Raw genomic sequence first — 23,066 nt, 5'->3', positions numbered from 1 at the left:
CTTATAGTATTCTTTAAGCGCTAGGCCTTATAAATATCGTATAGCCATACTATCTAGGCCTTGAATTCGTTCTAGAGGCTATAGAAAGAGGGGGAGGAGGAGGCTAGGGGGGCTTCCTTTAACTACAAAGTAGACTATAGGGTAAGAAGATTCTTAAAAGACTCTATCTCTGTAAGAGGTTAGGGGGAAGACGCGTAAGCGTAGCGTAGGTATAGGTAAATAAAGCTACTAAACGTGTAAATATTAATAGAGAAGGAGAAGAAGAGAGCTCTATATTATAGAATTAGAATTATAGTAGGCCGTTCTATATAAAACTAGAAGCCCCGCGCGAGCTAGGAGCTAGCGCAGGTATAAGAATAGGAAGAGGGTTAAAAAATGGATTATTGAGGCGATGATAAGGTCGAAGGCGCGCGACAAGGTCCTCTATACTAACCTAGTACTAACTTAGGCCTTAAAAACGCGTCTAAAAAGTAGGGGCCACTACCAAAAGGGGGGGGTGATATTTAGACGATATGTCGCGGACCTTAGGGGGTTGTGCGTAACCCGAGGTTATGCTAAGCCTAACCTAGACCTCTAATACCTACCTATAACTTATAAGCAAGAAAGCACCACATGCTAAGAGGTAAATTTTAGAACAGCAAGACTTATATTATAATGGCAATAGTAAGTAAGGAGGATTAATTTTTGTTCCGCTAGTTAAGCGGTATATATATATAGATGGCAACCATAAAAGAAGAGTTGCCAGTGTTGGGAATAAAGGCAAATGGTTACCATATGAGGCATATTGCCGTCACGTGTGGCAAGTTGCCATCACGTGCCGCCGCGGCACTAGCGTGGTGAGGAACCTTAAGTTCCTCACCCCTTTCTTCAAGAAAGAAAACAACAATCATCATACTATCTACGAACCGTAGCTACGTGATATCCCCTTGTGTAACCAACAGAATGACCGAGAGCTACAGAATTCCAAGTCCTACTAGGGTGGCAATCTGGTGATCTACAAGGTGTAGAATCTTCAAGCGTAATATATTTCATTTTCAAATCTCTACTCGACCTGTAGAGATACTAAAGGACTCCAAGGTGTATGATGAAATAGTTATATATATGCTACGTTGTACAAGGCACAGTTAGCGTTCGTACTAGAGGATCGGAGTGACATACATTATAGTGGTAGTTTAGCGTGAGTACCGGAAGAGTTAAGGTACATCTTTTGCAGCTGCAGAGAGGTCTTTAAGAGGTGTTTGTCCAATCGAGAGAACTGTATAAAGCTCCCTCAATATCCTGTTTAGAAAGTGTCAACACTCTGGCGATAATTTTTCGTGGCGACGATTGAGGGAGCCCGCGTTGGGCCAAATCCGCCTGGTTCACGCAAGTTATACCACGGAAAAAAAGAGGGTAGGAAAAACCCCACGGCGAACACAGCTACTGCAGAAGTGAGTGGCGGGAAGTGATAATAAGGTTCTAGACTAAGGTTCTGGACTAAGGGCAGTAAGCTTAACAGGCCCTCCACTAATGAGGTTCGGTCCTCCACCTTGCATCACATCAAACGCGGTGGTCATCAGCGGTAGGTCAGGTCAGTAGTCAAGCTGGCGGTCTTGGTGCTTGGTTGATTGACAGCTCTCTTATCATGTCGGCTCTAAAAAGCATTGCGGCCTAGTACTTTCACACAATACGACCAGTTGTTATCGCCTAAAATTCGTATTTCGAGGGAATTGCCCGTCTTGTCTCAGCCCTATTACTCACAAAAGCGCTGGTCGAGAATGGCCGATGCCGCCGAAACCCCTATGGCCCCTGCTTGGCAATAATGGGGCTGAGCAGCTGTTCGCGCTCTTCTCGCGAGCTGATTCGAGACGGGCATGGATGGGTATGGGGCGTGCGCTTGGCAAGACCACCACAACTTTTCATTCTGGGAATGTCGCGACTCATTTGAAGAGCTCGACCTCAGCCATCGTTTACTCTTCCCTGTTCGAGCCCCTTCCAGTCCTCCCGTATCGCCCTGATCCCCTACCAATTGGCTTTGCCTGCGCCTTATCACGAGGTAACTAAACTGCCATGCTAAGACGTCTCTATCGCAATGGTTTGATGGCGCGCGCGCTCGATCCTCTTCGACAACATGGGTCTCCCGTACGGCTGAAAAGCCTTGGCTGGAAGGGGCCTCGCGAGCCTTCTATTATTATTATGGCCTTGTCCCGCACTTCGTTGCCTGCTCTGTGCGACTTTGCAAGCCCATCTTGCCATTATGAAGTTCAGTCTCGTTGCGTGCCTCTTTTTGGCAGCCATCACCTCTGCATCGCCCCTTGTTCCTCGTGGCCAACCGACCTGCAAGAATCTCCAAGCAAATTCCAATAATGGAGACCGAAAAATCGGCATTGTCATTGACAGCTCCGGCTCAATGGCGTCCACGGACCCTGAAGACCTGCGTTTAGTTGCTGGGCGAGCTGTAAATGACTGGCTTATCACCTCCAAAGAAGCGAGTGGGAGCAAGAAGGAAGACTTGGTTACCGTCGTGAGCTTCGACGATTCTGCGACGCTTCTCTACCCCCTCGGAGATCCGTCGGGAGCGGACGGCGTTTTCAGCCAAATCGGTGCTCTTGGAGGCACTTTCATCGCTGATGGTGTTGACATGGCCACCAGTGAGCTTACTAAATCTGGCCATGGCACAACATCCAATCGCTCGGGCATTGTCGTCTTCACCGATGGAGAAGATTCAGATACAGTTACCCTGGTTGAGTCAATCAACAATTGCACCAGCCTAGGAATTCGAGTGTCTTTTGGCTTCCTTACCTACGATACATCGTTCCAAGATCCTTCTGTTCTCACTGCTATCCTGAGCACCGGTGGGATGTATGCAACGATCGACGGCGCAACAGCACAGAACAGTTTTGTTAATCTTATGATCGTCCATGGGTTGACTGATGATGACAATCCCTCTCCAAAAGACTCCACCACTCTGGTCAACGGGCTATCTCTTGCTGCAGCTCTGTCAGGTTCGGGCAGCAGCACTCTTATGTACAATGCGCAGGCCAAAGAGCGAGTCACGTTCACAATTACCAGCGTAACTGCTGGCGACATGGACGTAACAGCTGATGATGCAAATGGTAAACAACTCGGCAAGACATCGGTTTTTTCAAACTTCACCGATACTCTTGTCGTCACCGCTGCTACATCTGGCGATATGAAACTCCAAGTCTCCACCACGTCGAACCAGGTAAATGGTTTGTTCATCATCGGTGTCAACTCATCCATTCCCATCGAGAACTGCACTCTGGCTCAAGCAGGCTCAAGCGGTGGGCTCACGGCTGGTGCGAAAGCTGGCATTGGGATTTCAGTACCATTGATTGTTGGCCTTATTGGGGCCGGCTCGTTTTTCCTTTGGAAATACTGGAAAAGCATTCCAGGCCTAGGGACCTCACCACCAGCGTATACACCGGGTCCACCCCAAATTGATCCCACCTTTAAGCAGCCAATGGTGCAAACATCCTCTGCTCTGCCTACTTCGCAGCCAATGAATACGCACCCTGGTTGGGCGATGCCACCGCCAGTGCATCCACCCGGCAAGGGAGGCAAACCTGGTAAAGATGGTGATCCGAACCAACCTCAGAACGATGGGAACACCCCCCAGAATTACAACCAGTCCGACCCCTCGCACCAGAATTTCAATCAGCAAGATCCCAATCACCAAAACTGGAATCAGCAAGATCCGTCCCACCCGAATCAAACAGATCCATCACAGCAACAGCCAAACTATAATCAACCGGATCCTTCACACCCTAACCAAGCTGATCCATCGCACCCCAATCAAGCCGATCCTTCCCATCCAAACCAAATTGATCCCTCACATCCAAACCAAGCCGATCCTTCGCACCCTAATCAATATGATCCTTCTCATCCAAACCAAGCTGATCCGTCCCATCCAAACCAAGCCGATCCGTCCCATCCAAACCAAGCTGATCCGTCCCATCCAAACCAAGCTGATCCGTCACATCCAAACCAAGCTGATCCGTCACATCCAAATCAAGCTGATCCGTCCCATCCAAATCAATGTGACCCACCTCCAAACCAAAACGGCACCGATCCATCTCAGCCAGGCCAGAACCCCAGCCAGAACCCGTCTCATAGCCCTCATAGCCCTCATCATCTGCCTCGCGTCCGATTGTTCGGACGCCGCAAGAAGAGCGATGAGCAAGAGCGTCCGCCTGTGCCAATGCAATCCCAGTTTCCGCAAGCGGGAAACGCGACTGTCGTTGGGAGTGCAATGAGTCCATCGCAGCAATATGCTGTCCCCGAGCTTGTTGCAGGTGGAATGGTAGCGCCGCAGCGGTATGCTGCTTCTGGATCACCGCCGCCCCAGCAGCCGTACAATGTCAGTCCTATAAGCCTGGTGAGCCCGGCGCCGGTTCATCGGAAGCCTGTCGGCGAGGCGGAATTCCAGAAGTAATGGCGGCCTGGATGGATGATAACTAAGCCGATGCTCTGGATGTATGTATAACGCCTTAAGTTAGCGTTTGGGTTGGCTTATTGCTGTGTTTATCTGCTCGCCTGGAAGGAGAAGGGAAGTTTTGTTTAAGGGAGCTGTTGTGGAGTCTTGCTGGATATATTCTAACTGTATTGTGTAAGGATGTTTTGTTAAGGATGTTTTGTTGATGAGGCAGTGAATGAGCAACAAATATCTAGTGGGCCTACCCATATTTAAGAAATTCAACTATGATGAAAAGTCTTGCTTTCAAGGTGACCGACTGAACAATAGTCTCCTACAGTATGTTGATAAAATTTTCGCAGAAAAGTCTGAATTGATGATAGCCGTCTTGAATATAGTGACCGGGTTGTGGTGTTCGCGTCAACTTCCCGTGATCAGCGGAGCTCGGGATAGGCCGCATTTCAACTTTGTTTCTTTCCGAGTGTGACAGGGCAGCTATCGTCACACCCCCCAACCGGTCACCACCTTGCGCTCTTGAGCAGCCCATCATGCTGCGTGCCTCTTTTTTAAGAGCTAGGCCAATTGCACCTGCTGCCCGCCTTCAATGGCGTGTCGCCCATCGTTTCTTCGCTGATAGCAAGAAACCCGACGAGACGCTGCTGCCCGGCTCTCAGAGCACAAGCGCCAATGCCGAAATCCCTTCTCCGCCATTGACAACACCATCAAACCTATCACCTATAAAAACTGGCACGATTCCTCCTAATGATGTACCGAAGACCCCTCCAGCATCCGGAGAGGTGCGCTCTGCACCCGCTGTGAGTCCTGCTGCAACTCCACCCACCGGTACTGGCTCTTCGAATGTAGCACCCCAGCCTCAAGCTCCGAAGCCGAAGAAACGTCGATTCCGCCGCTTTATAATCCAATTGCTTATCTTGTCTGCGCTTGGTTACGCAGGTGGTGTATACTACTCGCTGGTCTCTGACAACTTCCACGACTTCTTCACCGAATATGTACCCTTTGGCGAGGATGCCGTTGGCTACTTTGAGGAGCGCGAATTCCGTAGACGTTTCCCCGGCCAGGCAGGCACTCCACGCTTGCATCCGCAAGTCAAGGGCGAGCCCAAGATTACAATTCCGAGCAAGCATGGGCTTTCGTGGCGTGTTGCTGAGAATGGGGACAGCAAACGCAGCGATCTGGCATTAAAAGGAAGGCATTTGAGCGCTGTAGAAGAGGCCAAGCCTCCAACTTCTTCGGGCAAACAAGAGCCGCAGAATGTTGCGTCACAGCCTACACCTGCAACCCAGAAGCCTGTGGAGGAAACCAAGAAAGAGGCTCTTCCGGCTAAAGAGAAGCCCACGGAATCTGCAACACATAATCTCCTGCCCAAGGGAGCCGTGAAGGCGGAACCCAAGAAAGAAGAACCCGCAAAATCTGTGTCCGCGCCTGCTTCAACCGCACCTCTGGTTGACAACCTCGAGGTCCCATCTGCCAAAGAGCCTGTAGTTCAAGACGTCGTCAAGATCCTCAATGACATTATCACGGTTATTAACGCTGATGCTGCTGCCTCGAAATACAGCTCTGTCATTTCCAAAGCGAAATCTGACCTCGGGAAAGTTATCTCGGACATTACCGCACTGAAGGAAAATGAGCAGAAAGCGGCCGAGGAAAAAATCCGTGTGGCACATACTGAGTTCGATTCTGCTGCCAGGGAGCTAATTAGTCGTCTTGATCAGCAAATGCAGGAGCAAGAAGCTCACTGGAAAGAGGAGTATGAGAGTGAGCGCGAGAAACTTGCCCAAAGTTACAAGCAGAAACTGCAGTCGGAGCTTGAGGTTGCTCAGAAAGTCCACAACCAGCGCCTGAAGAACGAACTGCTTGAACAATCCATCGCCCTGCAGCGCTCCTTCTCCTCGACCATTCGTGACCGCGTCGAAACCGAACGCGATGGCCGCTTGTCCAAGTTGACCGAATTATCCGACTCTATTCACGAACTCGAGAAGCTCACAGCCGAGTGGAACTCTGTCGTCGACGCGAACCTGAAAACCCAGCACCTCGTAGTGGCGGTCGAGGCTGTGAAAACCACGCTCGAGAAGGCCGACGCCCCGAAACCCTTCACCACAGAGCTGGCTGCTCTGAAGGAGATCGCTGCAGATGATCCCGTTGTCGCGGCCGCCATTGCGAGCATCAACCCCGCTGCCTACCAGCGTGGCATCCCCACGGCATCTCAGCTGATCGACCGCTTCCGCCGAGTCGCGGCCGAAGTGCGCAAAGCAGCCCTATTGCCGGAAGACGCGGGCGTGGCAAGCCATCTGGCGAGTCTAGCAATGAGCAAATTCCTCTTCAAGAAATCGGGACTGGCGGTGGGGGCGGATGTCGAAGCCGTGCTCGCACGCACAGAAGTGCTTCTTGAGGAGGGTGATCTGGACGGCGCGGCGCGGGAGATGAACGGGCTAGACGGCTGGGCGAAGGTGCTGAGTCGGGACTGGCTGGGGGAGGTGAGAAGGGTGTTGGAGGTGCGGCAGGCGTTGGACGTAATTGCGACGGAGGCGAGGTTGCAGACACTGCTGGTGGACTAGATTCGTAGACTTGTTTTCGTGATGGAAATCTGTATTGCTAGTGTTCATACCTGTATCCTTATGCTCTGAGTTATAGAAATTGAGCGCGTCTGATCGCCCGTTTGCATTACCTGAGTCCGGTGGTGGGTTCTAAGTTGAATCATTCTTGTTTGTGACTAAAGACCGTAAAACTCTACACATGCCCTGACGAGTATGTGCAATTGCAATAAATATTCATGATGCTATTTAGTCTGAAGGGCGCATGGTTGTTCACGTAGTCTGTTGAACGGACTTGAATCATCTCGATCCTCTAGACTGCTCTAGTAGCCCATTAAGTGTCAAGTACACCCCTTCAGGGTCACTTTGGCAACCTAAGAGATTTCGTAGCACCATGAAGCATTGCCATGACTTCTCTGATAATAATATAGATTTTTGAAATATATAAGTTCATTGTATTAAAGCTTTTCAGGTATTTATTTATTCTTATAAACATTAATCTCGACACAGCATATTGCTTGGAACTTCTGAGCCTCGTTCATTGTACCAACTGGCTCAGATGCAGTCAGTCCATCCCCTTTCTTCGATCCTGCAAATATCCTGCAACGGCTATAACTGGTGACGTCTATTTGCCTACGGACTGAAGATCCAGGGGCCACTTAAGCAACAAGTTGGGTGACAAGGAAGTAGAAGGGCTCCTCGCGGAAGTAGAACCTGCCGAACGGCGAAGTTAACGTGTTGGTAGATCCCCAGAAGGTTTGGTTAGCCGCATAGGCGATGATGGTGGTGGACGGTTCACCATTCGAACTAGACGGATGTGAGCGGAATCAGTTGCTTGATGGAGCAGGGATAGTTCTGGAATTTTGAAGGGAATGAGAGGGCTTTCATTTGCGTGTAAGGTTTCAGGCTCAAGGCGCTACTCACGAGGGTCGCTCCATACTCTCTGCAGGTCTATACCGTCACTACGATACCTGAAGCCATACGGTGATGCACCACAGGAGAAGAACGAGTTTGTGTAGAGGCCAGAGCTCGTATTGAGGCTGCGGAGACAGTCGGCTTCAATTTTGGTGGTGGGATTGGGGTTGGAGAAGAGGAATGATATGAAAGACTGGACGCCGAGATTTGGGTTTGCTTCAAAGACGCCAAGGTTGGCGACGACGTAAGACAGTTTTGGTATGTCGCGTTTGTGGGGGACGGCAACACGAGTATCTAGAACTGGAGCTGTGGTGCAGAGGGCGGAGAAGACGAGGGTGAGAAAGAGATTGAATATAAGCAGTATGCTAATTGGCTGTCCGGAAATGTAGGACAGGAATTGATGAGTTAATGAGAGGTTTGATGCTTTCAGCAGATATAAATAGGAGAGTAAGGTTGGTATGCAGCTCAGCATGTGTTTATCCCATGCGCCGTCAAGGTGCTCCTTTTATTGTGGCCCGTGCGCGAACACCAAAACATCAACATGCGTCTCTATCCCTTGCAACGTCAAAATGGGTCCTCAGGTTATCGATAAGAACTAACCAATCAAATTAGCTGGATTCGGTGCCTGTACTTAGAAATTTGTGGGTTTTCCCGCACGGACCACTTACTCTGAGGACCCTGACGTTGCAAGGGATATAGCTTCTTATCGTGATTAAACCACCATAATAGGCTGTAAACGTTCTTCCAATAATGCAGACCTTGTTTAACCTGGAGTCGTATCATATATTAAATTTAAGCTTTATTACTATATAATATTGGGTTATAATTAATTGATCAAATCTGCAACTTAATTTTGCCAAGACTTAATCAAATCTAGAGCCTCTAGTTAGGTCAGGAAAAGAAGCACCTTTCGTGACGGCGCATGGGATACATCAGAGTCTTGGCTACTGATGTGATCTGCCATTTATCTACCCAGGTAACGTTACCTTGCTGCTTCTAGGTTTTGCCTCTAGGTCTTGCCGTGGCTGACCCCCGAGGGTCCGCCGAGCTAAGAGGACAGTGGTAAGCTTGAAAGGCTTACTGCTATCCCTTAACACGTCGATTTGGGTCCGAAGCTTATCGATAAGCGCCAGCTCATTAGATTAACCAGATTCGATAGCCGCGCTTAGATATTTGAAGCCTTTGATATTGCTTAATTCTTATACAAAATCTCTATGCAAGCTTATCCTTTGGAGTTAAGTCGCTCAATATGAGGCTGCCGTCAGGCATCGTTCCTGCAGAACGGTATCTTGCGGATACTACAGCCAAATTGAGCCAATAGTTGAATTTTACAACTAGAGAGCACGCGTAGTCTCGTTCCCGGTATTCGCGCACAGACCACATACCTGACGGGTTAGGGGATACCTGATGGCAACTACAAAATAAATCGCGCTTCATACCCACGTTAAGGCGAAACTTGTTCTTTGAAATCTACAGAAGATGAAAGAATTGTCACTTTAAAGAAACATAAAATATTTCTGGTGACTACGTAGCACGTACGGAATTGTATAGAAATAGTAGTAGCTGACTAGTCATGGTTTCTCGTTTTTTTGCACTCCTACCGAACTCAGACTCCTATCCGCACCCCTCCATAAATCGGAGTCGTCATGACATGCTGTGAGAGTCTGTATAGCTAATGGTCGCCATAATTAAAATCAGTCTAAATTTAGATAGGCAGGGGGTTGGGTCTGGACCTTGAAGCGCTAGTGGCTTGTACAGCCCATGGGGCTGGTGCGGCGTGGTTAATAAGGCACTCATTTAACCTTCAAGCTGCCCCGCTGTGATAACTACTGATCGAGAACCGGTGTGACTTTGAATCTCCATACATTTTAAGGCGCTCTATTTTGGAAGCCAGAACTTCATGGAAAATCAGCCCGATAATGATCTCCGTCGACTAGCTAAGCGTTATGGGATAATTTTCAAACCTCCACTATCTGCAGAGGAATGGCCAGCTGCGCATCGTTGCACCTTTGGGGATATCCGCAAAATCGGCAGTCAGAGCTTTGATACCTTTTGTGCTAGTATTGGAATCCGTTCTAGCGAGGAACCCTGGAGAGAGCAAACCAAACTTCGAGCTGAATGGTTGACCGAACGTGCTTCTCGGCTATTCACGCAGGAACGCAATGAGGCTGGTTGGAGATTTGGGCTAGAGAACGATGTATTTCGCCGATTTAGCTTCGAAGTTGCTTGGTATATAAAGCATTCTGAAAGACCTCGGGCTTCTTACTGACATGAATCGCAGTCCTACGTGTCGCGCTCGGATTTGGAGATCGGAAATTGAAGCTTCTATCTACGAACCCGACGATAATATAGCCCGTCAGCTAGAGGAACGGAGGAAATCCCGTACGGCATGCGAATGTCCACCTGATACTCGCCCGCAAGACATGTGAGTGAACAACATCACCAACGCTTGGGTCATAATTAAGATAATCGGAAACTATGAGATCGGCACAAACTCCATATTTGATGATCGGGCCGAAGAAGCGGCTGGACATAATCCTGTCGAGGGGTTGGCCCTTCCTAAGAAAAAGCCAGATCGAATCTATGGACTACGAGCCACCAAAATTTTTGAGATACTACTCTCCAAGCCTATGGATTTTCCATCGACGGTTGCATGCAACACAATCGGGGATCTAGTGGCGACTAGCCCATTTAAATACGAACCAGATCCTCTTCTTTTCCCTTTCCTTGTCGTCGAAGCGAAGTCTGAACATAGTCCCAATGGCTTCGATGATATACGAGTCCAGACCTCCTTTCCAATATTGCTTCTGTTGAAATTACAGGAGAAGCTGCAGGAGAAAGCAGCCAACCAAATATCAGGTCCCCCACCTCTTGTTTGGTTCTTCGCCTATCGCGGGGATGCCTGGCGGGTGTATACGTGCTATATCAAAAAGATCGGAGAAAAATCGGGGTGTGTAAGTAAACGAGTATATTGTTGACGCCTACTCCTGTTTTATTGTATACTTCGACTCCGTAAGTTTTATGTGACTGACAAGCTAGGTAGGAGATTACCCAGCTCTGGCATGGATGTATATTATCAAAAGATGATGCCCTCCGACTCCTCCTTATTGTGAATTATGTCTTTGACTGGGCGAGGAATTTATATCGACCTTCTATCTTAAGGCGCTTGAAATGTCTTGCAAGTGGTAAGGCATACGATCAAGTCACCTTAACTACTGATAGCGATATTCCTTCAATGAAGGCAGAGAAGACCAGCATATCAAATTGGATTCAGCCGCCTCTAGACATTGGTGACGGCTTTGTAGCCGTGGCATTAAATGAACAGACTCTGTTACCGTTATCTATTCAATCCAGAGCAGTTGCGACGCTCAAGCTTGCATCCCATATTTCGTTTCGTTTGGATGCTCTATACGTCACTGAGGATAATATCAATCATCTCCTCCAGGCCACGAGCGGAATTAGAAAAGATACTAATGGAACGAAATAAAAAAAAACCGCGCGAGATATTCTTAATTTTTTTCTGGATGGGACGAGATACTCCAGCTTAGTGGCAAAGATCTTGACCTACTCGAGGAAGCTTGGACTGGGAGGGCAAGGATCAAAGCGGAAGATGAGACAAATATGTCGACAACCGCATTCTATATCTGCCTTGAGGTCAGGTCCTTTCTGAACACATCATGGCGTATTGCAAGGGAAATAACCTATCTAGAAATCTCCAAATCAGCCTTTAAAATGCTAGTATCAAGTGCGAGTTGGAGAAATAGCATGAACAACATTACGTCAATACCACAAACTGCTCGATTATGCAGTGGACGAATAGTTTTAGAGAGCATGGACTGCTTTCTAAATATTTCTCGAAATCAGGCTCTCATAGCTGCTGTTTCCTGTGTTCGGTTGTCTGCGTATGCTCTTCCACAACATGGATCGGACTGCCAAGCCTTGGGATTCCAAGCCAATAGCAATCCAAAAATGTCAAAATTTGTCCAGAGGTTCCACCACTTTATGCGAAAAGGGTCGAGAAGCGCAGTGCCCTCTAACGTGTTCTCCAACACTTCTCGTGAAACTCGTACGACTACGGCTGTTGTCCTTAAAAACGTCCCTCCAATCCGTAATATATCTTTTATTCGCACGTCCGAAAGGGTGCGCGAAATCTCAAAGGCCCAAGACCACGAGAAAGAGTTCTGTACTCGTTGCAAAAAGGCAGAAGAACTCAAGGGAGATTGTTATCGCTTCCCGTCTTCTAGAGGTTTGATATTGTCTCCGTTTAGGACTTTGATGGTGGAATCGTTGATTAACCTACCAGGAGAGGATCGGTAGTGTATCTGCATATTTGCAACGGATGGAAATATGTTCGAAAATTCGCTAGACACCGTGCCGCCGCAGGTCGTCAGTAACATCCTTGAGACAGGATTCTTGTACCATACTATCCGACATTCGTTACCGGCATGCTATAACGAGACTAAGCATGATGTTCTTTGGAATCTTCCATTTCAATACAGTCGGCGTAATCCAAACTCGATTTCCGAATCCAATGTATCACATGTAGCTGCTTGGAGGAAGGAACCCAAGGATATATATCATTATTGGACAAGCCTGCAGCGTTTCCTCCGATACCTTAATAAAGGAATACCGTGGGGTCAGGCAAATACCCTTGTCGATGTTGGTATAATGGAACCCCAACATTCGACGATTTTCTATGATACCATGGCCATTAAAAAACAAACGGGGAGAGGAATGCCGCCCGCTCGGCCATACAGACATTAGCCTTCCCATGCAACGCACGACGTCAAGATATTTAGAGTTCAAATGTGAGGCTCAGAAAGTCTCTTTTTCTTCTCTTGCCCTTCCATCCTCGTTTTCTCTGGATATATATATACATATTTTCGAAACCAAAACGACAATTATAGCTTCAGTGTACTTGAACGATTGCGTAGCAGCGCCAGGGTCTTTTGAATACTCTAGCATCAAATCCTTCAGCCAATTTCTAATGGAGAAGTGCAATTTACTGATTCTTGGCAGGCAAACCCAACCTCGATCTCTAGTAAGAGGACTTCGAAGAATGACTCTACGGTCGGGTATTAGAAAATTGAAAACGACCGTCACTAGATCAGGGAGTAACTGTTTTAGGCAGAGTGGAGATAACATGGAGGATTGAGCGTGAGAATTAATATAAAGTATATGGTCTAGATATGTCGACCTGAATCAAGTTGTCTTGCCACCCTAACTTAATTACCTACCCCTTATTTCTATTACTACCCCCATTTTCTTTCCTATTGCCTATACCTTATATATATATAAAGGTCTTAGAGCCATATTTAATAGATAGAGTCCTTATTTATTAATATTCCGATTAATAGTTATAAGCCTAGGTTACTTGCCGTATTGCCCCTATTTAATTAACTAATTTAATTAATTATACACCTTATTAAATTACTATTTATTACTAAATCCTTTGTTCTTTCTATAAGTACCTTTTAAAATAACTTCTTAGCTACCTATCTAGGTTATTGCTGTAATTGTAATATTATTAAGCTAAGCTAATTAAGATAAATAGATCGACTTTATTAGGCTTTAAGCCCAAATAGAAGACATAGGAATACGTTAACCCCTTAACTAGATGGGATTAGTTGCTCCAATTATATAAACCAGTCTTTCTTAAGCCTTTAGGTGTAAAGCTAGAAATAACCTTATATATAGCTCTTTCTAAAAATAAGAAGAATAAGCTTTTAAATCTCTATAAGAGGTATAAAATAGTAAAGAAGAAATATAAGAAGTAAAAAGTAGGTTTAACCTCTTTACAAAGCTATATTACTAGTAAAGGAACTAGAAATCTAAATACCTATATACTAGGTATTGGCTTAGTATATAACACTCTAGTTGCTCTTAAGGAGAGGGTTACCTCTACCGATACTATATATTAGCTCTACCCATCTACTAATACGCTAAGGTTAAAAAGGGCCAAAAGAAATAGAATTTTAAAGCCTAGCTATAGTAGTAGGAGAAGATATATAATAATTATTAAAGGATTAAACTATTAGACATATAAGGTGACCAAGTAATTAAAGACTTTTTACTAGTAGTAGAGCTAGTATTACCAAATTAGGCCTTAACCTTAAGGGTTAAATTTGATAAATAAAACTAAGCCAGTAACTACGTAATATCTATATATTAACTAGTCGAAATATATTAAAATTAATAATAATTAAAGGCCGTATAATAGAAGAATAGAGCTTAGCTTAGCGCTAATATAGTAAGCTTATAGAGCCCCTAAGGCAGATAAAGCTCTTAAAGCTTCTAAAGCTCCTACTTCTTCTAAAACGGTATAGAAGAAAGATATCCTAACGTACTAAGCTCTATAAAATCGGCCTTTATACCTCTATATGGTAAAGCCTAAAAGCCTAGTAGTACTATTAGTATTCTATTATAATCGTATTAATAAACTAAAGTAAATATAAAGACGTATATATAGCGGCGCAGCGCGGGCGTAGCGACGTAGTAGTATTATGGAATTTTTTTACTAGGAGGGTAAACCCTAACGGAAACGTAATATAGCTATTACGTCTTTATGTATACATTCTAGTTAATTATTTAAATTATAATATCTACCTTTGGCGCCCCCTTTCTCCTATATAATATACCCTATATTATACTACATAGCACTTATATATAGTATAGTAATATATAACGGGCTCCCCTAAAAGGTATATATTAGATAAAATAGATAAAGGTTTTACTAATATCCCACTAATATCCTAAAGAAGATATAGTTAGATAGATAAGGGGTAAAGGGTTTTACTAATGGTTTAAAAGGATTATAAAGGGAGCTAGTTCTCCTCTAAAGAAGAACTAGCAATTAGTCTTTAAATAGAAGAAGTTAGAAAGTATTTGTCCTTTAATACGTAAAGCTTATTCTACCTTTAACTTATCTTTAACTTATCTTTTACTTACCTACAACTCTTATTCTATACTATTAATTAGATAATTAGATATTCTAGTTAAACTAGCCTTTTATAATTCTAATCGCTTATAATCCATTATAGAAGGAATGTATAGCTATTAATTATTAATAACGGGCTATATTACTTTACCCTATAAAATAACGCCTTTACTATAAGAGGCTAACAGAGTCTCCCTAGAGGAGCGCATCTCCTTTATTTATAAAAGAGTAGACTAAAAAGCCACGGCTAGTCTATCTAACCCTATAAAACCTTTGGAAATAATTACCGCTAGGGAGTTATTAAAGTAGTTACTACGTAATATTATAGCACTGGCAGAACTTGGCGGATAGCTGTAGTTATATAACTAAGAGATTGTATAAAACTTTAAGCGGCGCTACTTATCTTTTCCTTTCTCTAGCTTTAGATCCTTGTTTATAGACAACCTAATTATATAGGCTTACGCATCCCTCTTGCTATACTTATACCTTAATTAACTAAGTTACTAATATTATTTATGGCTTATACTACTCTTTCTTCCTAAAAAGGAACTTAAATATATTTACAAAACTATAAATAGGATAAGGATATAGAATGTTACGGCTTATATAAATGCCTCTAAACTAAAGCTTATAGAACGCTATATTATAAAGATACTAAGCTAAAAAGAAGAAAAAAGGGGTCGCTAGGACCGAAATAAACAAATATATAGGGGCAGCCGCCAAGGCGCTAATAATAGGCGAGCTAATCGTAGGTTGGCAGAATATGGCAGAATTTGGTAGGTAATGTGCCACAGTGCCGTTATATTACCCCCCTTTTGAAAGAAAGCCTATCTTTAGGCTTAGTTAGGAATAAAATAGCACTAGGCTTATAAAACGCAAGATTACAAAATATAAGATAAGGAGAAGAAGAAGACATAAGTGCGTCTGGACTAAGTATAAAAGGTAACTATAGGTTATGTGGAACGTAATAGGCTAAAAGAGCCGCTAAAAATCTTGGTAAGGATCTAACTAATAAGACAACTTTAACCAGTAGTAGAAGTTCCTAAATATCTAAAGTTACGGTACTAGCAGAATTTGGCAGGCAGCTGTATTAGGGCTTTAGGGCGTTTTTATTCTTATATTCTTTGTAACGTGGCCCGCCTCCACGTCGCCATACGGCCAAAAAGACTGAGAGTGCTTGCGAACTTGTCGCAAGCGCGACGGGACCTAATATATATACTCTTACATTCTTTTAGTAGCTTATTATCTTTATTATACCAGCATTCTATCTACTTTTTTAGGTACTTTAGGGGTCTAGGTATATTAGGGTATTAGTTATAAAACTCTTTAAGCTTTTAAGGGCAGCTTATAAAGTTTTATAGAGTACTAGGTTAGGTCCAAGTTATAGCCCTTCTATTAAATATAGTATTTTAGTATTCTCTATACTATCTTATAGGCTACTATTTTATTAACTTCCTATTTATTATTACCGTTTACTTAAATTAGTAAGGGAGGCTTATTCTTTTATCTGGGTAATAGGTTATTTATAGCCTTTTATAGCTTATCTAGTAAGAAAATAGAGTAAACTTTAATTAAATTTAGGAGCTTTACCTTTGTTACAGGATACCCCCGTAACACCTTATATATATTTACCTATTTCTACTAACTTAGCAACTAAAGACTAACTATAAGACGGCAATCTAACGGCAATCTAATAATAACTTGCTATATTCTACTATATTCCACTAAGTTTTACTAAGTTCTACTAAATCTTGCTAAGTTTTGCTAGGACTACCACCTAAATCCTATTCTACTCTATATATATATTAACTAAGCAACTAAGTCCATAATATATACCCTTTTTTCCTATTTTCCTACCTTATTTCCTTATATAACGTCTTAGCCTTCTTATATAGTTTATATATATAGCTTAATAATATCTATCTTACTATATATTATCGCCGCTTATACTTACTCTGTAATACTATATTACGTTAACTACCTATACTACTATTAATATGCAGAACAAACCTAAAACTCCTATAATGGCCGCTAGTATTATACCTATACTCTAAAAACAATCAGTAGGGATATAGAAGTCTTTTATAGACGCCTTTATATAGAACTAAGCCATTTTAAATTAACAATAAGCCAAATAAGAAGTATAATACTAGCAATTAATTAAGGACCTTTAAGAAGAAATCTATACCCTTAAGATGCCTATACTAGGACCTTAAGACTAAACGCCTTCTCTAGAGATAAATATGCGGAACGCAAGCCCTAAACCTATAGTAGTCTTTTACCCTAAGCCGACTACTATACTATAACAATCCAAATAACTACTAAATCTCCTAGTATTTACCGGTAAATAATAAGAGCTTTAATTATTTTTAAGCTAGCTTAAAAATAAGCTAATTAGTAACGCTAACCGTTACCTAACTAAAGCTAACTAACTCTATTACGCCCTAAGTTAACTAAAAGGAAAGGTAGCTAACCTTATTAAACCTCTTTAACCGAACTTAGTATAAAGCTTAGTTATACTTCTTAAAGCTATATATAGTAACCTAAACCGCTAAGCTACTACTTAGAGGAAAATAAACTATATAGCTTAAGGAACGAAAAGTTTCCTAGTATACTTCTTCGAATTTAACTATTACGTAAAGGAAACTAGCTAAAACAACTCTATACTAGTTAACAGCTTTATTAAATCCCTAAGCCCTAAACTAAAAACCTCCCTAATAGGTGTAGACCTACTAAAAGCCCTTAATACCTGTGCAAACGTTATTAATAAACGGTATAATAATATACTACGCCTAATACCGAAATACGCTCCTTAATATAATATAATAGCCCTACAAACGTCTACTAAGTTATCTTAATTTAAGCACCTTAACGCTATAGATATTAACACTAGAACTCTAGGATACGCCCTACTAGAGTCCTTTAAATAAGAATAACGTATTAAGCTAGGCCTCTGCTTTAAATACAGAAGTAACTTCTACCTCTCTAACTACTGCTTTATCCCTATACCTAAACACAATTTATAAACAGCTAATACTAGCAACCGTTTACCGCCCCTAATTTTTACTTAGTTATAGCCCTATATCTAATAAGCACTACTTATAAGGGCGAAGCTATAACTAATATTTTATAGGAACCCCTTCCTGCTTACTACTAAAAGGTATATTTTAGAGTTAAGTTGCTCTTTAAAACGGCTCTGCCTTAGGATTTTATTAAATACTTTAGATATTATAAACTCTAACTTTTAGAATCGTAGCATAACCGTTAACTATTATCTTTAGTAGAATAATTAATAGGCTAATACTTAAGTCCTAATTAATATAGAAGTTAGTAATATAGGATTTATTAATAAGATCTTCGCGTAAGATAATAGTTTTACCCTAACCCTCCTTAACTAGTATATTAACGTATTTAGATTTAATAGAAAACGCACGGTTTTAGGCTAAATTACCTATATAGTATACCTAAGACTTTAATACCTAAACTATAAAGAACTAATTAAGCTCTTTATTACTATCTTAGGTTACCTAATAATCCTTAAATAACCCTAAATAAAGCTATATAAGGTAACTATTAATTAAAATAACCTTAAGCTTCTATTTACCGCCTCCTATTATAAGTAGAAGTGCCTTATAACGCACTATCCTAACCCTAAACTAAAATTTAGGAAATTTACTAAAATCTATTAGCCTAAGATTTCTACTAATATCTACCCTACGCCTAAGGAATTTACTAGATTTTACTAAGCTAGGAATTTTACTAAATTCTACTAATATAAGATTTCTACCAATATCTATTAAGGATATAAAAATTCCACTAAACCCTATAAGCTCGGACCCCCAGAACTCAGTTACCGCCCAAACTCGGTTACCCCACCAAAATCGGTTATAACACTTTGGAAGCTATCTACACCCAACTAAATCAAATTAACTATTTACCCCTATATGATATTTAATATATTGACTTCGCTCTTTCTAGCTAACACCTTATAAGGCTTTGATTTTAACTCCTTTGCCCTTATTTTAGCCTATTTCTCCTCTATCTCCTCTATAGCTTCCTTAATTCCATCTCTATATTTAGAGTCTATATTTAGATCTACAGGTACTTACCTATAAATTTTTACGCTTTTAAGGTCTTTAAGTTATAATTGCAGGCTATATATTTAAGGGTCTATATATATAGCCTTTATAATAAGCTGCTGAAGTTATTGATTTACTTTTTATAAAAATAACTAAATCTTTAATTAAGTGTATATCTATTTAATATCTATTATAGGGCTTCTTTATGGTAACTATAATGTTAACCTAATTATTACTAGCCTATTTAAGGCTTAGGACCTCTATTAAAGCTTTATTTTTGACCTATAAAAAATTTAAGCTATTATATAGATTTTATAGATAACTACTAAAGATATACTATCTAAATTTAATTATCTTTGCCATAAGACCTTCCCTTTAGGTCTTATAGTAATACTTAGTAAAGTAGTACTTCTTAATTAAAGCTATATTATTAAGAAATATAAGCTTTATAATCTACTCCTAATATTTTTATTTAATAAAGGAGAAATATTATAAATTTAAAGGTTACTATATTAAATAAAGTAGTAAAAAAATAAGTTATATATTAAATAATTATATATATAGCTGCCAAAATTTAAAAAAAAGCCGCAATAGCAGCGAAACTAGCCCAAAACCACTTAATAAAGCAACCCGATATCGGAATCCTATTCCCCGCACCAAGAAACCCTATAAAACCACGTCGCCCCTATTTAGAGCATAGGGGACGACGGAGGGGCGTAGGCTTCCCGCTAAAGTTGTAAGAGTCGTGACGCGCAGGAACTAAACCACGAACTAGGTAGGCAATAACGCGAAAAGGACAGCTGCTAGTAATAGTAAAAACTAAAGGAAATACTTAAATAAATTAAAGACGATCTTATAAAAGAGGAGGAAGAAACTCTATAGCACTAAATACTTGCCTTTATTTAAGAGGCAATATAGTATATTAAAGCCCTCTTAACGCGTCTAGTCCCCCAAATAACCTAAGAATAAAAAACTAAGGCCTAGCTTAACCGAATTAAAGCTAGTATTAAGAAAATCTAAAAAGAAACGCGTAAAGGAGGACCCCTAGGCCTAGGAGTTCCCCTAGTACAGGTCCAAACCTAAGCAGCCGTCGCTGCGCAGGCGGCCCGCACGGTAAACGTAGTTGCGGCACCACAGAGAGCGAGTATACGCGTCCGGCTTAAGGAGCCCCAGGGCCACAAACTAGGGGAGCTTCTTAAGACTATTTAGAGAATAATACTAAGCGTATACGCCGTACGCACCCTTAATAGTGGGGACGTAGATATCTATATCCCCTCTTAAATAATAAAGGACTAAATCCTAAACGGGCCAGACGCACTAGGACTTAGAATACTAAGGAAAGATTACCTCCTAAAAGTACTAGGAGTCCCACTTAAGACTCTAATTAATAGTAGAAGGGACACAGATAATTTAGAATTAATTTAATCTATTTATAAAGCTATAAAGCGCCTTATGCTTAGGATAGCTATTAGCTAGATCTAATAGCTATATAACCCTAAAGCGCAGGCGAAATGCTAGGCAAACTCTAGCAGCGCCTAGAGAGAACCTAAGAAGACTAGGGAAATAATTATAATTGGCGTCCTAACCCAAGCAATTTAGTAAAAGATTATAAAAAGTAGGATAGTTATTAAATCCTAGCTTTTTAAGACTAGGCTATTTAAGAATAGCGTAATTATAAAGTAATACTACCGCTATAATTAATAGGGGTATATATAAAGCGTATACGGAAAGTAAATAAAATATAGGTAATATGCGGGACTATATAACACCACAGATTGCCCTAAGAAAAGGGTATCCTATATTAACTGCGGTAAAGCCTATAAAGTATAGTAAAGAAAAAAGTATAGGACCTTTTAAAGCTACCTTAAAGGTATCTAAATAAAAAGGATGGCCCTTTTAACGCAGTTACTCTATATATAAGAAGCCGTAGAAATAATATACTAACCCTTAATACTAGGAAACCTTATAATTAGCACTAATAAGAAAAGAGGACGGGAAATGTTTTACCTAAAGATTTAAGAATAACTACTTAAACGGGGACCAGGTAAACTATCTTTTATTAAAATAGTAAGCAGAGACAGATTACAATTAAGGCTCCGGCTTCACGCTAATAGAGTAATAATAGTTAATAGCGAAAATAATAAGGAACAGGATATAGATATAGATAAGCCTATACCCACTTTAAATAAGTAAGTATATAATTATCTAGTATAACTACAGAAATGTAAACCAAGGGGCGTGTCGCCCCTTCTTTAACAGCGTTATATTAGTGGACTACTAGGTCCTTATAATCTAGAAGCCAGTATATAATAAATACACTAAATTAATATACTACCCTAGGGGATTTACACTTATATATAACGCTCTCCCCATAATAAAGGTCTGCTTTATAATTAGCCGGAATATTAACGCTGCGTATTAGAAGCGTAAATAGTACGGCCCCTTTATTATAGCCCTCTAGGTACGCCTAAAGGGGCTAGAGGCTATAATTATCAATATCTATAACCCGCGCGAAGATGGCCCTTAGATTAGGGCATAGCCTAAGGTTAAAATGGCTATTAAGGAAGCTAAGGGAGAAATTATACTCTTAGGTAACTTTAACGCCTACTATCTAATATAGGGTGGAAAGCATATAGCTAGCGAAGAGCAGGCAGAACGCCTTTTGGCCGAAACTAATGCTAAAGGCTTAGTACTCGCTACACTAAAAGGAGAGCCTATATAAAAAAGAGGGTAATAGGAGAGTGTAATAGACCTTATATTTATATCACCAGATCTATACAGAAAAGTTAACTTTTATAGTATAGTTAAGGAATAGGCCCTTATAAGAGACTATATACCAATCCGCATCCAAATTAATAACGCCGGCTATCCGCTAGCAGAACGCCAGCGCCTCGCCCTTAAGAAGCTAAACTTATAGGGCTTTCTCCAAAGCATCTAGGAGCTTAACTAGACTATATCTAAAGACCCCTTTTAAGCCCTTTAGGAAGGGATTAAGTAAGCACTTAAAGAATACTGCCTATAAGCATAGCCTAGCCGGTAGGCCCGTTAAGAATAGTTGCTATAGGCCATATAGCTCCACGCTGGCGCCTAATAGGCGCGACGACAGCTCTAAGCTTATAACAACCCTAAGGACTACTAAAGATATTTAGCATTAAATAATTAACTATAAAAAGAGACTAGGAGAGTTAGTTGTAATAACTAAAGACGCTTTATTTATAAACTTACTAAAGATTAATTAAAACCATATAATAAGGGACTTTAGACTCTATTAAAATGGAGTAAAAAAGTAAGCGTAGCAAAGGCGGACCCCTATCTACTAGACCTTAGGAGGTCTACTAAGGATCCCTTAATAGATAATAATATCACAAAGGCCGATATCCTTGCAGCTAAGTTCTTTCCTAAAACTAGAATAGTAGACCTTAGTGATATAGAGACAATAAGGGAACAAAATGTGCTTAATATTAGCCCTACTATCTTAATAGAAGAAATCGGTAAGCTTATTAGAAGTCTCCTAAATGGAAAAGCCCTAGGGCTAAATAGTATACTAAATAAGGTCCTTAAAGTGGCTGCCCTAATTATTATAAAAGATTTAGCAAAAGTAGCTAGTTATTGCTTTACCAGCGGAATAATACTAAAAAGCCTTAAAGAATCCATAACTGTGGTGTTACGTAAAGAAGAAAAGAAAGACTACTCTTTCCTAGGTAGCTATAGACCAATTGCCCTTAAAAACACGCTAGTAAAAGTCCTAGAAAAGTATATAGCCAACATTATATCTAAGGCTGCGGAGGAGCATAGGCTACTCCCTTAAAACTAGATAGGAGCAAGGCGTAAACGATCTATACTATTAGCGGTAGGACTACTTAGCTCTTGCGTATAGACGGCGTAGCAAACACGCCGCAGGTATGTGGTGTTAATGCTAAGCCTAGACTTAGCAGGGGCATTTAACAACGTCTCCTATAAAAGGCTCCTCCATATTCTAAAAAAAAAGGCTTTTTAAAGTAGCTTATAAACTTCGTATAAAGCTTCCTAATAGTATATAAAACCTACATTAAGTTTATAGGATACGAGAGCAACTAGATTTAGACACAGACAGGTATCCCCTAGGGGTTACCCTTATTACTAATCTTATTCCTCTTTTTTATATTAAAGCTGTTAGAGGAATTCTAGCG

At 41.5% G+C, this 23,066-nt stretch overlaps 3 protein-coding genes across 3 annotated transcripts; all 3 read left to right on the top strand.

Annotated features, from left to right (window-relative positions):
* Nucleotides 1–4,962: 4,962 nt before the first annotated feature.
* Nucleotides 4,963–7,110, top strand: K441DRAFT_618808 (uncharacterized protein; the record flags this gene model as incomplete). Its single annotated transcript, XM_067645845.1, has 2 exons — nucleotides 4,963–5,688; nucleotides 5,815–7,110. The coding sequence occupies 2 exons, from the start codon at nucleotides 4,963–4,965 to the stop codon at nucleotides 6,988–6,990; spliced, it is 1,902 nt and encodes a 633-aa protein (XP_067499415.1). The 3' UTR covers nucleotides 6,991–7,110.
* A 2,671-nt stretch (nucleotides 7,111–9,781) lies between these two features.
* Nucleotides 9,782–10,310, top strand: K441DRAFT_680777 (uncharacterized protein; the record flags this gene model as incomplete). The annotated part of the gene is made up of 2 exons (XM_067651399.1): nucleotides 9,782–10,110; nucleotides 10,163–10,310. 2 exons carry the CDS (start codon nucleotides 9,782–9,784, stop codon nucleotides 10,308–10,310), a joined length of 477 nt encoding a protein of 158 aa, XP_067499414.1.
* Nucleotides 10,311–12,388: 2,078 nt separating this feature from the next.
* K441DRAFT_267786 (uncharacterized protein) lies at nucleotides 12,389–13,262 on the top strand. Its single transcript, XM_067640857.1, has one exon. The coding sequence runs from the start codon at nucleotides 12,578–12,580 to the stop codon at nucleotides 13,034–13,036; it is 459 nt and encodes a 152-aa protein (XP_067499413.1). The 5' UTR covers nucleotides 12,389–12,577; the 3' UTR covers nucleotides 13,037–13,262.
* Nucleotides 13,263–23,066: the final 9,804 nt, after the last annotated feature.

The sequence above is a fragment of the Cenococcum geophilum genome (assembly GCF_001692895.1).
Source record: "Cenococcum geophilum 1.58 unplaced genomic scaffold K441scaffold_52, whole genome shotgun sequence".
Taxonomy (NCBI): Eukaryota; Fungi; Ascomycota; class Dothideomycetes; order Gloniales; family Gloniaceae; genus Cenococcum; species Cenococcum geophilum.
This window is presented reverse-complemented; position numbering and strand designations above follow the sequence as displayed.